We start from the raw sequence: 15,114 nt of genomic DNA on the forward strand, positions 1-15,114 counted from the left end.
GTTACAGTGACATAGCTACAGCTGTGCTGCTGAAGCATCTGTGTGGCACAGATATAGCCCTAGATCTCTCCACTCCTAAGCTATTCCTATAATGGTAAATTGCTTTCTTAATTGTGGGGAGGAGAATTCTCTAACCGCTACCAAAATTCCAGCTTCTATTTGTCAGTCCATCTGTAAGCCATGTAAAGCCACAAAAGAAGTTTCTGAATCGCATATATATTGGTGTGTGCAAATCAAATAACAATGTACACAAATCGGGTAGCCAGTTACCTGGTTTGTGTGTGTGCAATGCAAGCAGAGCCCCTGATCATTAATGACCTATCTCCAAAATTAAATAGGCAGGTGTGTGGGTGTGTAACTTGCTCTTTGTGCAGAGTTTAATTAAGTGTTTTTCTCTTTGTGCCAGTACTATTAATTTGAAACCTTTTTGATGGGGCATTGGTTAAATTGCTCAGTATGAGTTTTACCTGCTGTGTCTGCTGCTTGCTACAGATTCTCTGTTCCAGCTTTTCTATCTGCATATTTTAATTTACAAATGATCAGTGAGCCGTATATTATGTTCTGATGGCAGATACAGCTAGTGCTGGGAATCCTCTTCCATGGCCTTTATATTATGTTTATTTCATTTTTTGACATGACATGAAGGCTTCTGTTTTCAGTGGCTGAGGGTTAAATTATGTGCAGTTTTCAAACTATAATTGTCCTCAACTTTTAACATTTTTGCAACTAGTTTCCTCCAGGAAAGCTCAGCATTTATCTAATAAAGCCCTTGCTTTTCAAAACTGGCCTGGGAACACAGAGATCAGGTAACTTCTCAGTCAGAGGGATTGGAACTTGGGGCCTTCTAGTTCCCAGTTTTTTCTGCTGATCAGCTGGACACATGGCCTCCTCCTTTGTGCCTCATTACACAGGGCTTTCAAAGAGGTGAGGGGAACTTTCTTGGTCACTCACTCTTACCTGTCCCCAGGCAGTGGCTGAAAGTTTTTACATTTGATATCTGTTCAGTGACCTGTATGAAACGAGTTGGGGTCTTAGTCTATTTCCTAGTGGGACAGAAGTCCACATCATATGCAACCTTACTATAGCTGTTACTGCAAGCCTCTACCATGTAGCAATGGGAATCTCTTAAATATCTGTTCATTCTCCTATGGCAGGGTTGCAGTTGTGCAGAATCCCAGAGTGGTAGGGGAAGGTAGCAGGTCAGCCATTAATGGAGGCTTGATGAGCCTTTAGCTGAAATCTGCTGTCAGTCACAAAAGCATTTTCAGCCTTGACAAGTGAAGAAGAGGGCCTTCTGTAGCCCTTGAGTGCATCCTTCTGGCTGACTCAAGGGTGATACTCATGGGCTCCGGAAGGAGCTTCATCAAACTTTCTCTGACTGGAAGGATGGTCCAAGACACTGGGATTCCAAGGGATGTGTGGCTGGGGTGAAACAGAGGGGAACTAGAGGGTGAATCCTGTAATACAAATAATGAACCCTTCCCCCAGTTTGTGATTGCTTTCAAAGTGACATTCACACTTAATGCAAGAAATTAGCTGTGGTCAAGAGTGCACTGATTCAGCAGGATTCTTCTGAGATGTGATGGGTTTTGGGGAGGAAGGAAGAGGATATATTTACTTTGCAGCAAAGATTGAGAAACATAGGAGTTTAAACTGTTATTGCCTAAACTGTCGTGGCACTAAAAATAATATTAATTAATTGACTTCTGGAAAATTGCCAGTGCTGAGATCGATGCTTACGCAGATGTTTGGATAGCTGGGGTTTTGCTGTGGATTTAGGTGAGCTTGGTACATATGGATGTAAGTATTAGGCTCATACTGGCTGTATTGAGCAGGCAGGAGGGTTGCAGAGTGTAACATGCTGCTGGAGGCAGGCACTGTTGTATGCGTCTGTCAGTCATTAATTCTCTTTCAGGGAAGTGGGATGGATCACAATTCTCACCTGTCTATCCTATCCTAGGAGTGTTTCCCATGGCCATGGGAGTGCCACAGCTGTGCTGCTCTTGGGTCTCGCAGTTATTGTTTATGCTGCATATCCAGGAATGTTGTGTTGTGAGGAGAGGCATTGTGAACTTGAAGGTTTAAGAAATGTTAGAGGTAAAGTGAATCAAGGAGCTACTGGAGAGACAGCCAATCCCAGCCATTCTGATTCAACCATGGCGATAGAGAGGGACCTCGTAAAATGTATAGAGGAACCTAGGATGCTACTAGGTGAAAATGGAGGACCAGTGCTATTCCATTGATAGAGGGGGCTATTCCTCCTTTGCAGCATAGTCTGGAGGGTGCCAGTCCCAATGCCTCTCAAGGAGAGAGAAGACTCATGGTGGAGAACAGTGGTGTTAGTAGAGCGTATTTCTGAACTACAGAGGGCTCTATCTGGGAGGCCGGGGGGGAGAAAAAATCCATCTCTCTCTAGACAAGTGGTCACATCAGTGAAGTATCTGGATATCTAATTGTTTGTTTTGAAGACTGTGTATGCATCAGGGCAGAGGCAAAGATACGTGTGCTGTTTCTTGAAATCAGTAACAAGCAAGGCAGGAAGGAATGAGAGGAAAACTCTAGGCAGAAGATGTTCAATGAAGTGGACACAGAACAGCTCTTTCTGTCATTCTTTACCACTGTCCCATGACACTTACTTATTTATTCCTCATTTATCTGCTTGAGCTGGTTGACAGCTTATCATGTAGCAGGACCTAGGCAATACTGGGCTTCTGCAAGAGCCTTTGATGTTACAGCAACAGGTGCTGTGGGCGCTTGGCATGTCTTAGGATCCAGTTCTGAGTATCTGAGTTGTCTCTGCACCAGCTAGCTGCATGAGGAACGAAACTGGAATTAAAACAAATCATTGTTGCCCTGTGGTTAAGGTCATGGAACTATAAGGTGTTTATCTTAGTGAGATCAGCATGTAGCGCAGCACACACTAAACCAACTTCTGTGTGGTAAGGAGAATGGGTCTGAAACTAGCATTGCTTGAAGTCCGAATGGCCAGTCTGCTACCTTCAGTGGCTATTCTGTCTGCATCATGTTTGTGTTGGACGGCAGAATGGGCAGCAACTGAAAGCTCCTCGGGAAAGAGGCTGCCTTGCCTTACCTTTCCGTGGAGCTGTTCTCCCCAGTAATTCAATCGTGTCAGCCTGTTTGCAGGCAATAATTCATTGTTATAGGAACACTAGAGCAAAGTGACAAGTTAATAACGGCAGTAATAATAGCAGGCAAAGCCTAATGCTATTTCCTCTTCTCATGCTCTCATCGTCCCAGCCAGCCGCCCATGTTGGCTAATGCAATTTGCAGCATTGCTAATCCAGTTTCAGCAGGAATTGTGTTCTATTAAAAGAGAATAACAGTAGCAGGAGCTGTGCTGTCATATTCCTTGCATCTCTGGGCAGATGGCCCTAGTGTTGAAGACTCTGTCTCTGCTTCATTGTGATTGTACTTAATGTTTAAACCCTTAGAGAACCTCTCCTGCTTCCTGGCCCCTTCCTTGTCCTGTAAGCGCCCTAACCTGACTACGCCTTCTGCTGTCATTTCCTTCCTTTACTGTCTCTTTTATCTATTCTTAATTGCCTTCTTCCCTGCCAGCTAATTCAGTGGACTTACATCCTCCTTACCCACTCATCTTCCTGCTGCCAGTCCTGAGTCAGGAAGTGTCTAAGGTACTTATCTGGCCCCCACTACCATAGTACCTGAGTGCCTCATAAGGTAGGGAGGGACTGTTATTCCCATTTTACGTACAGGAAACTGAGGTAGAGAGACAGGTGAGTGACTTGGCCCAAGCAGGGAACTGAACCCAGGGCTCACGAGTCCCAGGCTAGTGCCCGCTGAGCTGTCCTTCCTCTCTGGAGGAACTGACCAGGAGGAGGTGGATTCCAGTGGGAGTGCCTGTCTGCCACTAGTGAGGGGGGGAACAGGGCTTCCTTCAGGCAAGAGGCTCAGCCCACTCTGCAGGGTTCACCTTGGATGACACACAGCACCTGAGCAACTGCTCAGGACGGTGCTGCAGTTCTGGGAGCCCCACTGCTGCAGGAACTGAGGCATAGATCATGTGTGACAGTCTTCTTGTGGAACCGGCTCAGTTGTCCTGTCCCTTAGCCAGGGAATCTTATCGGGAGGCAAGTCACAGCCCCGTTTTCCTTCCCACCCTTTCCAGTAGTCCACAGACTGTAAATCACCCTTTACGATCTGCGAGCCTAACACTCCAAGGGGACAGGCAGCTCCTAAACCCATCCTATTTGCAAGAATTAAATCTTGACCCCATGGGGCATCAACTATGAGCTCATGCAATCACACTCCCATTGGTGGATCTACCTTTTAGTAGCATATTGTGCACAAGCCCTCTGTTTTTGTTTCCCAGTCTACACTCTCCCCCGCTCACCTCAAAACAGCCACATTCCATCAGAGGCTTTTAAAATTAGGGCACTGGCTGGGAAACTCAGTAATATTTCTTAAGTTCTCTCCAGGAGAAGCTGTTTCTGCAGAAGCTCTCCTCAAGGGTAACAATCTTCAAAGTGGAACAAGGCAGCCCTTGACTCCTCTCCCCTCCCTGTGCAAATGAGCACTCTCTCTCCTGGGACTCCCTGAGCTGCCCTTGGCAGTACTTGCACATTTGTGGTGAATTTTCAGGAAGTGCAGCATTGCATTTCTTAGCTGACTTTCCCCTCCCCCCTCTTTAAAAGAGAACGCTCTGCCAGAAGCGTTCTCAGCCACGTTAATTAGTTTGGTTCCTAGAATTTTTGATAGAAGAGCAAAGCCTCCCGTCTGTCCTCAGTGGGACTCTGGTGTTGATTTTTCTTGGGAGCTCTACAAGAGGAGAGTCTTAGACAGCCTTACAAAGAACAGCGCTGATAGGTCACCTTTATGGAGCATATTTATCAAAGTGCTTTACAAAGGTAGGTAACTTCTTATTTCTTAGGATAAGGAAACTGAGGCACAGAAATTAACTGACTGAACTAACACAGCGAGTCAGTAGGGGAAAAAAAAAAAGCTGCCAATTCAGTCCTTTTTCCAGACTCCCTGCTGCAATTACTAGACTCATTGCCTCCTGAAACATACATTCCCTTTTGTATATTTGTGTTTATATGCATTACATAGTGGCTTCAGCTGAAAAGAGAATGATTTCATTTCTGTGGTGTGTACGTGCTGTACATCTGCAGCCATATCACCTTGTGTATGACCCTGAGGGTCAGGCCTGGTCATGCAGCTCTGAGCTGGGAGACCTTCAAGGAAAGTGCAGGATGAGTGCGGCAGGAAGTTATGCTGGTGACTGAGGGTTTGGCTACTCTTGCAGCCGTACACTGCCTGAGGAGCGCTCCCGCAGCAGCACTTTGAAGTGTGAGTGTGATCGCAGCGCCAGCGCTGGGAGAGAGCTCTCCCAGCGCTGCAGGTATTCCACCTCCCTGTGGGGATTAGCTTGCAGCGCTGGGAGCCGCAGTCCCAGCTCTGGGGCACTGTTTACACTGGCGCTTTGCAGCGCTGTAACTTGCTGCGCTATAGGGGGTGTTTTTTCATACCTCTGAGCGAGAAAGTTGCAGCGTTGTAAAGCGCCAGTGTAGCAAAGGATTCAGTAGATGATGCTCTTTCTTGTGAGTTGATGCTGAAGCAATGCCCCAGTATGGCAGTAATATAAGGGCACCATGGGGCTGGAGGAGTGTCTCTTGCATGAGCCATGAGCAATGCTGGCCTCTTGTGATTATCAACATTCCTCTACCATATTCTTCCCAAGAAGAGGGATGTTAAACCCTGGTGCCCTGCTGAAATTCCAGCTTGGGTAATTACCCATTTAACCTTCCTAAATTCCCTCTGCAGCTTCAGTTGGATAAAGTTACTTGTGTGTGTGGTGGGTGCGTGGTGTGTGTGGTGCTGCTTTGTGCTGTTAAATTGTGTTCCACCCCAGAGCTAAGTGGCTTGTGTTTGACAGAACACAGCCACAAGAAGTCAATTAAACACACACTTCACACACACTACACTGTTGTGCTTGGTCATTGGTGGTTAGGAAGCAATGCTCGCAGAACCAGATTTAACAATGATTGATTTTGAATGGTTTCATTGCCAGTGTACATGATGTGTTAGTGTTGTATCAACAGCCAGTAACAGTGCATGAAGTTACCATCCTCTTTACTTCCTTCCTCCCTCCAGGGAATCCAAGAGACACAGTGGAGACTGAATTATGGTTTGCAGTTTATCTGTACGATATCTTCACCAGAACACACACCTGTTTCCCAGGGCTCCCCGAACAGATGTTTTGAGACCTATTAAGAGAGCTTTGGTCTCTTGACAGCTTAGCAGAGAATGTTGTGTAGCTGTGAGTCTCCACTTCACTGCTCCCACTGTCCATGATGTTCTGCAGTGCAGTACAGCAGCCACCCCCTCCACCCACACACAACACCCCTCAGAATAGCCCCATATAGGCTGCGTTGTAGAACCTGGAATTGTAGAGCCAGATTGTAGAGAGAGAATTGTAAAGTCAAACTCTTTGCAGTCTTTCTGTTCAGGCCAATCTCACATTGAAGGGGTGGGGAGTTCTGCCCAATTAAGGGCTTTGAGGTTTGGCTATGGAGGATACTGTGCCTGAGACTCCTGTTCTGTTGCCATAACCACGTGAAAACTATCTCAGGCCAATACAACTACCGTGTCTCTCAAACGTATCTAAAGATGAACCGTAAAGCCACAAAAGAAATAGCAAAGCCCAGATCTGTATTGAAACAATCTCCCTGCCCCTGTCTGACTGAGCCAGGACCCCAGAGTACTCTGTGCCACCACTTCTCTGTCATCTCTGTCAGCCATTGCATAATTTAAACACTAGAAAAAGTATTTTAAGCCCTTCTGGGTACAAAAAGGGCCTTGCGAATGTTGCCTTATGCGCTGCTCTGGTGGTGGCTGACAGGAGTGGAGATGATTAGAGTAATTCTGCACCTGGTAACATAAGCATAATAAACCCCCACAATACTTTGTTTTCTATCCAGGGTGTAGGGTGGAGGATTTATCATCCTGTGTCAGGGATAGCACCAGACTCCTCCTTCGCTCTCTACCTGATGGTGGAACTATTTGTCTGGCCCTTCAGACACACATCTCAAAGCATACCCTCCAGTCTGCAGTGTGTACGGCTTTTCGATTATGGGAGGGGAGTAAGAAACAGACCAGAGGCTTTGAAAACTAGGGCAATGGCTGGGCAACACTCCCAGGTGTTGAGGGAAGCAGGAACATCCACTCTCTGGGCTGCTCTGGTGCTCTGTAACATCAGGGTGTACGTGTGTGTGCTGAGAATCGCTATGTATTTTGGTCTGAGTGCACTTTTGCCACATCAGTGGAATAAATCATGTCCATGTGAGACATGGGTCTGTTGCCCAGAAGCACCAGGCTTAAAAATATCCCATCTTTGTCCTTCCAGCTTCCCTCCCCTTGAAATGCTATAATGTGGGAAAAAAATTAGGAGAGATTCTTTAAAATCTCTTTCCTATTTTTCATGTTTCTAAATATAGGTACAGTATATGCCCAGATACTGTATGCCCCTACAACACACACAGCATGTGCGTATAGTGCATTTTAATAGATATAAGCAAGCAACTTAACATATACAGTTGCTATAGCAACTGAGGTTTCCTTAGCAACAGTTGCAGAAAATAATGCCGTACCAATTAAAAATAAACTGTTGGAAAGGGGGTTGAAGGGGGAGAAATAGAGCTGCTGAGATTTGCCTTTCTTTTCTATTGGTTTTTATCCCAGGCACTGGAGGACTGGTTGCGACTTGAAGTAACCTTTTCCCATCTAGAATGAGACAAGGAGGTGAAGTGGGTCTCAGTGCAACCTGCTTGGTGGATTGGACTAGGTAGAACATAGCAGCATGAGCTTAAACCTCGCCATTAAGTCAGTCCACAGAGAGGAAAGCTGGGGGCTATTCCGCCCACCCCCAGTGTGCCATTCCATAGCAGAGTTATCTAGTCTTTATTAGCTTACTGATTAAAGCCAAAGGCAGTACAGGCTCCAGGGGAACTTTTCTGTGCTACCAGGATGCATATCTTCAGATGTTGTCTTAGAGCAGAAAAGTGTCATTGTCATGGGATCCTTTTTCTTCCATTTGATGCTGTTTGTATGTACCCTTCTCTCCCCCAGGCTCCTCCACACACACATTCGGCTCTGCTGACAGGGCAATTGAGACTATAGAATTCAGTGGTAGTTTGGTGAAGTAAAAAGTAATGCAAAACAGAGACCCATTGCCCCAGTGAGAAGAGACCGCATTGCATCCTAATAACTAGAACTTGTGGGACAGATCCTCAGTTGGTGTAAATCTGCAGCACTCCTTTGAAGCTGTGCTGACTTGCAGTCCTATATTTCTGTGGTGCCTCTTGTCCCCAGAATGCTTTGTAAACTGCAATAATAGATTTACAAACTGTGTACGCAATCCCTTCTCCCAGCACAAAAATGCTTCCGCTTCAGGAGTGAAACACAGCAGTGGTATTACCATGTACAGCAGTGCTGTACAGCAGTGCTACACAGCCATTCAGGAGAAGACATGCAGATCATCACTAGGCAACAAAAACTGCAGGTGAAATTTAGGTAAAGATTGTAATTACCTGATTTGGACCTTGGTACCAGGGTTAGTTAAAACTCCAACTCTCAGGGCCATTAAAGAGCCAGTGGCACTTTTCACAAGCATCAGGAGCAGTATTTATAAATCTGATGGCATTTCCAGTAGCAAAGAGAACTGAATGCTGGGGAACCAGTTCAGTGCTGACTTAGAGGGAAAGATGCCACCTTCCAGAAGCACCAACACTCGCTCCCTGCAGTATCTGGAGGTCTCCTATCTGAGTACTTATGGGTCTGATCTTGTTTAGCTTGTGTGGTGTGATGAGATCCAGTAGTGTCCTCTGTGCTGAAATTTGGGGTAAAGCACTTCTAACTATGAGGTCTGGGTTCCCACATCCTCCTGACCAGTACTTACTTTATGCCAATCCATTTCCTCTGCCAGCACTTCTTGGGGAGGAACTGCCCCGCTTTCCTAGACCAGGGAAGAAGGGAGATGGACTGAGTCCAAGTTGCCCGGGCCTCGGTGTGTGTCTACTCAGACCCTGCTCCTCACTTCAAATCGTCATCTAGGGCATATCAAATCCCAGACAACCCCAAAATTGCAGAAGGGCACCTTCATACAAATGTAAATACATTGAACTACTTTGTTTGTGTTACAGTAGTTCCTAGGGGCACCAGTCAGGGGTTAAGGCCTATCGTATTAGACATAGCCCATGCACATACAATAAAAAGACTGTGACACTATGATTCTTGTTTCAGCATAGAGAGGGGAGCAAAGTTTTAAACCCATTGTCACCCTGTTCAGAGTGGGTCTAAACACAGTGGCTAAAATAGCAGTGGGTGCTGTGCCTTGCATACACAAGTGCAGCCGCCTTCACTACCACTTGGGGAGCTGACCTGGTGAAGGTAATGGTGGGAAGTTGAGAGAGTTGCAGTCTCTCTGATTTGCCCACGGTCAGACAGTAAGCATGTGGCAAAACTTGGTGCAGAACGCCCGATTCCCTGCCATGGGCTCTGACTGCAAACCAGACTATGCTTCCCTCCTCTTCCATTCCAGCCGAGTGTCTGTTTCTCATGTTGCTCATGTTTTAATGTCCCTGTTGATCTGATATAGACCAAATAGCCTTTAAAAAGCTTTCAGTTCAGTAAGATGAACGGGGCGTGGCAGGGTACGTTCTATCTGAGGTGGTTTTCTAGGGGGCTGGGTCAGCAGCATGGAGGTTTGCACAGGAAGCGTTGGAAAAACAAGTGTTCATTTAACGAGTGCAGCTCTAGGGACATAGGAATCTGAAGTCCCTGGAGAACGGATGATATCTGTGAATCTCCTGCTAGACTGGATGCCTTAATCCAGGATTCTTCTAAGGGGGCCTGAGGCAGCTGTGAAAAACCAAGCCTCTCGCTGAGAGAGCTGGGGGAAGGATTCAGGAGTTCACCGAGGTGAAGGAGGAAACTGGGAAGAAGATTTGATACAGGGCTCTCTAAATGCCTTTTGATCAAGGGTCCTATTTAGCCTTATGCAAGGAGATCATGGATGAGACTGCAGGTGGGGGGAGGGTTGTCTTTTTTTTTTTCTCTCCTCCCCCCTGCCTGTGTTAATGACCTGCCACTTCTCATCCTCTCCTCTCCTTCCTCCTAGTGACCAAGCTACAGGTCAGCAAATCAAAGCGGAGCATCACCCTGGTGGAGAACAGGCCCATCCCACTGAACTGCTCCGTGAAATCGCAGACCAGCCCGGACTCTCACTTTGCTGTGCTGTGGTATGTCCACAAGCCAGCCGACGCCGATGGGAAGCTCATCCTGAAGACAACCCACAGCTCTGCTTTCGAGTACGGCACCTACGCCGAGGAGGAGGGGCTACGGGGGAGGCTGCAGTTCGAGCGGTCCTCCTCTGGCGGGCTCTTCAGCCTCACTGTCCAGCGAGCAGAGGTCCGTGACAGCGGCAGCTACTACTGCCATGTGGAGGAGTGGCTGCTCAGCCCTAACCACGCCTGGTACAAGCTGGCGGAGGAGGTGTCTGGGCGAACAGAGGTCACCGTCAAGCAGCCAGGTAACATGGACTCTCCCCAGCAGTTAACTTTGCCAAAGAACTGCAGCTGAACTAAATCTTGTCCGCACTCAAGTTTTGCCCAGTTGAGTTAAATCCTTCTCCCCTTCCTCCCTCTCCCCCGCTAAGCCTTTGTCCCCTAACAGGACTCAATCACACCTTCCTCACTTCACAGCCTGGGCCTTTGCCCCCAAACTGGAAGCCAGGCTTCTCTTCCCACTTTGCCAAACATCATCCCCCTGCTTGTTGTTGCTCTTGGAAAGTGCCTCCCCTCCCAGCCAGAGTGCTGGAATCTGGTAAGTCCCTCTGTTCCAGCTCCGGTGATGTGTGGTTAACAAGCGGCACAAGTGTTCCTGCATAAAGGTCATTCATTCCCCACTGGGCCTGGGCAGCTCCGGAGAGCCTGTTACATACATGCTGGGCTAGAGTCCGCAAAATCTCTCAGCCATGCTCTGTCATGCTGAAGCTCACAGCTGCTGTCACTCTTCCTGTTGTCCCCAGGAGCACCCGGGGCTTGTGCCTGTGTATCATGTTCACAGCCTGAGTCTGCTTTACTCTCATCTGTATCATCCGCATTCGTGATGTCTGTCTCCTCCCTAAGCCATGTGGGGCTCTGCAGCCCTCCCTACCATGAGGAAGTGACACAGGCCAGCCCCTCCAGGAAGCTTCCCCTTCAAATGGTGACGCTGTCCTCAAGGGCTGTTTTCCCTCTGCCTCCTCCCCCCCACACACAAACAAGGAAAACCCAAGGGGGTTCAGGAATGGAAGCAGACTGCTGGGATAAGGAATGTACCTGGGGATGAGCGTTAACGTTGTGTTTAAAGGGAGGAGGTAAAGAGCTCTGTATAGGGTATTACGCAGCCTGCCTGTTCCCACAGCAGGGCCTTGCACAGGAATAAGGAAGTGTGATTTTCGTCTCCATGCAGTCCTTTGAGAACTGGCTATTTTCCACATAGCTGGCACCTGGAAATGGAGTTTTGCAGGATACTGGATAAGAGGCACCATGCTGGGTTGGGGAATGTTTGCAGAAGTGGGGTGGGCAGTAGTCTTGCCTGGTACACGTCTTAACCTGACGTGTCTCCACAATTCCCTACCTCACACTGTCCATAGCCTGCACACTCCATGCAACCCCATCTCCCTACTGGTGTGTTTTGATTTAGCCGTCGAGTCATTAACCAGCAAAATGGACATTGGCATTGGGAGCACATGTCTGAAGGGTTAGGGAGAGAAGAAGCTGTATTGGGTCTGAGTGAGGACACAGCGGAAGGGGATCTGCCATGAAGAGGGAGGTGTGGACAGGCTGGGGCATTTTACATTGTGTTGAAAGTAGAGGATCGATGTTGGGGGGGAGGAGAGGTGGGATCGGCAGCTCTCGTGGGGTGGATCTTTCTGGAAAAGGGGTTGAAGACGCCTTTAGTTATCGATGGCTTTGTCTTGACAAGGAAAAGTGGTCAAGTTGAGACTGGGCTTAGCTACACAGGATGGCTCTTCCTATGTCAATGTTAAGTAAGAATGTAACTCCTTCAGTGTAACTCCTGTTTGAGACCGTGTCCTGCCGCTGGAATGACTACTAGTGACCTAATGAGAGGAGGCAGGCATGTGTGTGCCTGGCAGAGCTCTGCATGCAGGGCTTTTTCATATCCAGTTTGATTTTACTCTCTGCCAATATCCCAACGGGAGCGTGTCTCAGCTCTCTTGCACTCTGCATGAGAGATGAGTAATGAGTTTAATGAGGTGGGAAGCTGGCTGCCAGGGAGAGAGAAATCTGCTCTGCTGGTGATTTCCATGGCAGAGGATGTCACTGGCACAAATGGGAAATGGAGGTAATAAGGATGTACTGAATTAATCAGGGTCCTGCCCCTCTCTGCCAAAGCAGTCATCAACCATAAATATGCAGGGAAGGAGGGCTGTTTATATGTGGGGAGAGGGAGGCTCTTTAAAGGCTGACAGCTTCCCCCATCCATGTCTCATTCCAGAGACACATTATCGGGGCCTCCTCCTGGAGGAGGAATCTGCCTTGCCCAGACAGCTAGAGGACTCCAGCTTCCTCTTCATGTGAAGAGTACCCTGTGGGGTCACTGCAGCTGAGGAAGAATACCCTCTAGGGCTAGGGGAGGAGGAGGGAAGAGCTTATCTGGGAGGCAGGTCTGCAGAAGGATAATATCTTGCAGATGAGGGGTTCAGCTCATAGTACTTGACAGGTAAACAGTCCTTCAGCGTTTCAGCAGTCTCGGCCTAGGCAGGACAGAGCAGTTATCCTACAGCTGTAGTGCAGCCAGTCTCCAACCTCTAGGTCAAGTGTTGCCTTGTCTATTTACCCAGGCCATGAAACACCACAGACTCAAGTACATGGCCCAAGGGCCAATTGGTCACCAGACCCGGCTGTTCACAGCACTGCACGGATCCTCAGACTCTGGTCCAGAGATGTACAGATTTCAAAGGGTGGTTGAGAGGGGTTACATGCCTGGAGACCTATGTGTGATGGGAGGAGGAGGGTTGTAACCTAGTATCAACTTTGCACCCCTAAACCTTATGCCACTAAGTGTTATATGAGACCCTTTAGCACCCATCTCTGTTCTGTCATGACAGAGCATCTACTGCACCAGGGAAGCTCAAACCCTGCCCTTTCTGAGGGTTTGCACTGGCAGCTTGCTAGGAGTCTGGGATACGCACATTATGTGCATGCACAGCTGATTGCAGACACCATTGGTGGCAATTAAGTTGTAGGTCAGGTGCAGGAGAAAATCCTAATCTAGTGACACCAGGTGTGACCCCTTCAGTTCCAGATAGTCTTGTTGGCACATTCTGAATCCCCAGATCTTGTTAGAGGATTGCTTTGTCTCCAGTACCTCTCTGGCCTCCCACACCATGGGGATTGGGTGACTTTGTATTTATTTCACCTGAGAAATAAAGGGGCCCTAAGAAAATCAGGTGCCCAAATGCCATTAAATTTGAAAGGGATTCAAACTAACTTCCTTTGGCTCCTTTGAAAATCCTAGCCTTGTCTTTTTTACCACACTCAGAATTGTGTTAGATGGTTCACAGAACAAATAAGAAGCTTAGATTAGATGTGAGTAGGGAGGCACACACAGCTGGGAAGGGATTGGGGTGAGGAAGGACAGCGGTTGTTGCAGTCATGTCATTGTGCTATTTTTTTGGTCTCTGTTTTCTCCCTCCCAGACAATCGTCTGCAGGTGAACCAGACCCAGAAGAACCTCACAGTTCTGGAGAACCAGTGGGTGACACTGGAGTGTGCGGTCACGAACCGGACCAGCCCTGCTTCGCAGCTTTCGGTGGAATGGTACGTGTGGAAATCTGGCCACCCAGAGAAAGAGGCAGTGGCACGGCTGAACCGCCAGGCCACTCTGCAGTACGGAGACCTGGCAACACTGAGTGACCTGAAGGGCAGGCTACATTTGGAGAGCCCTTCCCCAGGCCTGTACCTGCTCACCCTCCAGAACGTGATGGTGCAAGACAGCGGAGCCTATGAGTGCCGTGTCGAGGAGTGGCTCTTGGATCCCAGCAACCAATGGTACAAACGGGCAGAAGACCTCTCTGGGCTGACTACTGTCACCGTGAAACAGCCAGGTAACTGGATCCTCTGGGGCACATTCATCAGGCTCTGAGGCTGCATCAGAGGGAGAGAGAGAGAGAGACCCTTCCTCTCCCTCCCAAACTGTGAGGGTCCTAACCTGGCTTGCCAGGCCTCTCCTCACCCCCCTGAAACCAGAAATCTCCCACATAGTGAGAAACGGCGTGCTTGACTATTCATTGTTATAATGGCACATTAACCATCTCAAAGCACTCCTCAAACATGACAGCCTGGCAGCCCCATCTCCAGCAGGCATGTGAGGGAGCCATATCTCACGCCATCCTGCGTGTTCATCCACCAGCTCAGGACTGATTTGGGCATGATGGGTAGGGAGGGAGGGGAATGGCTGCTGTGTGACTCTTTCGTGCCTGTTGCCAGCTCCCTCCTTGTTTCTCTGCTTTGTTCCCTCTCCCCATGGGCTGCAGCTGAGCTAGGGGAGCATGGCTGGCAGCAGCAACAGCTTGAGCTAACGTCTCTGTGTCCCTTTATTGCTACCATGCTAATCTGGAGGGAGAACACAGGTACCAGAGACACAGCAGTCCTCTAATAGGATTTGGGGATTGGTTGTCTTCCTCCCTGATATTGCTGGAGGGCCAATGAATTTTTTTAAAACACAAGCACCACCCTGACCCCGAGGTGCAGCCAGGGGATGAAGGTGGAGAGCGTGGAATTTATATCTAGATATTTTTTCATTTCAATCATTCCAATGACTTGCGCTGCATATATTTTACACGTTGTTAATGTTCTGGTTTAAAATGTGACCTCGTGTGACGTCGTGATCTGTTTAAAGGGACCTTATGGTCTTGCATGTGCATCTGATGAGAGATAATTACATGGGTTGAAAGCCTCTTCAGGCATTCAGATCAGAGCTTTTATCCAAGCTGTTTAGCAAGATGGATCATCGCTGTTCTACAGATGGAGAAACTGGAGCACAGCAATATTGTGACCTGTCCAGTCT

The 15,114-nt window shown here is 48.1% G+C and overlaps 1 protein-coding gene across 4 annotated transcripts in view; it reads left to right on the forward strand.

Moving 5' to 3' along the window:
* Positions 1-15,114, forward strand: part of IGSF3 (immunoglobulin superfamily member 3) — a 276,745-nt gene that overhangs the window by 247,920 nt on the left and 13,711 nt on the right. For all 4 annotated transcript variants that reach the window (XM_050956908.1, XM_050956891.1, XM_050956918.1 and 1 more), the window contains 2 exons: positions 10,157-10,567; positions 13,745-14,152. In XM_050956908.1, the coding sequence (XP_050812865.1) occupies positions 10,157-10,567; positions 13,745-14,152 (819 nt within the window). The remainder of the gene's footprint in view (positions 1-10,156; positions 10,568-13,744; positions 14,153-15,114) is intronic.

The sequence above is a fragment of the Gopherus flavomarginatus genome, chromosome 1 (assembly GCF_025201925.1).
Source record: "Gopherus flavomarginatus isolate rGopFla2 chromosome 1, rGopFla2.mat.asm, whole genome shotgun sequence".
Taxonomy (NCBI): Eukaryota; Metazoa; Chordata; order Testudines; family Testudinidae; genus Gopherus; species Gopherus flavomarginatus.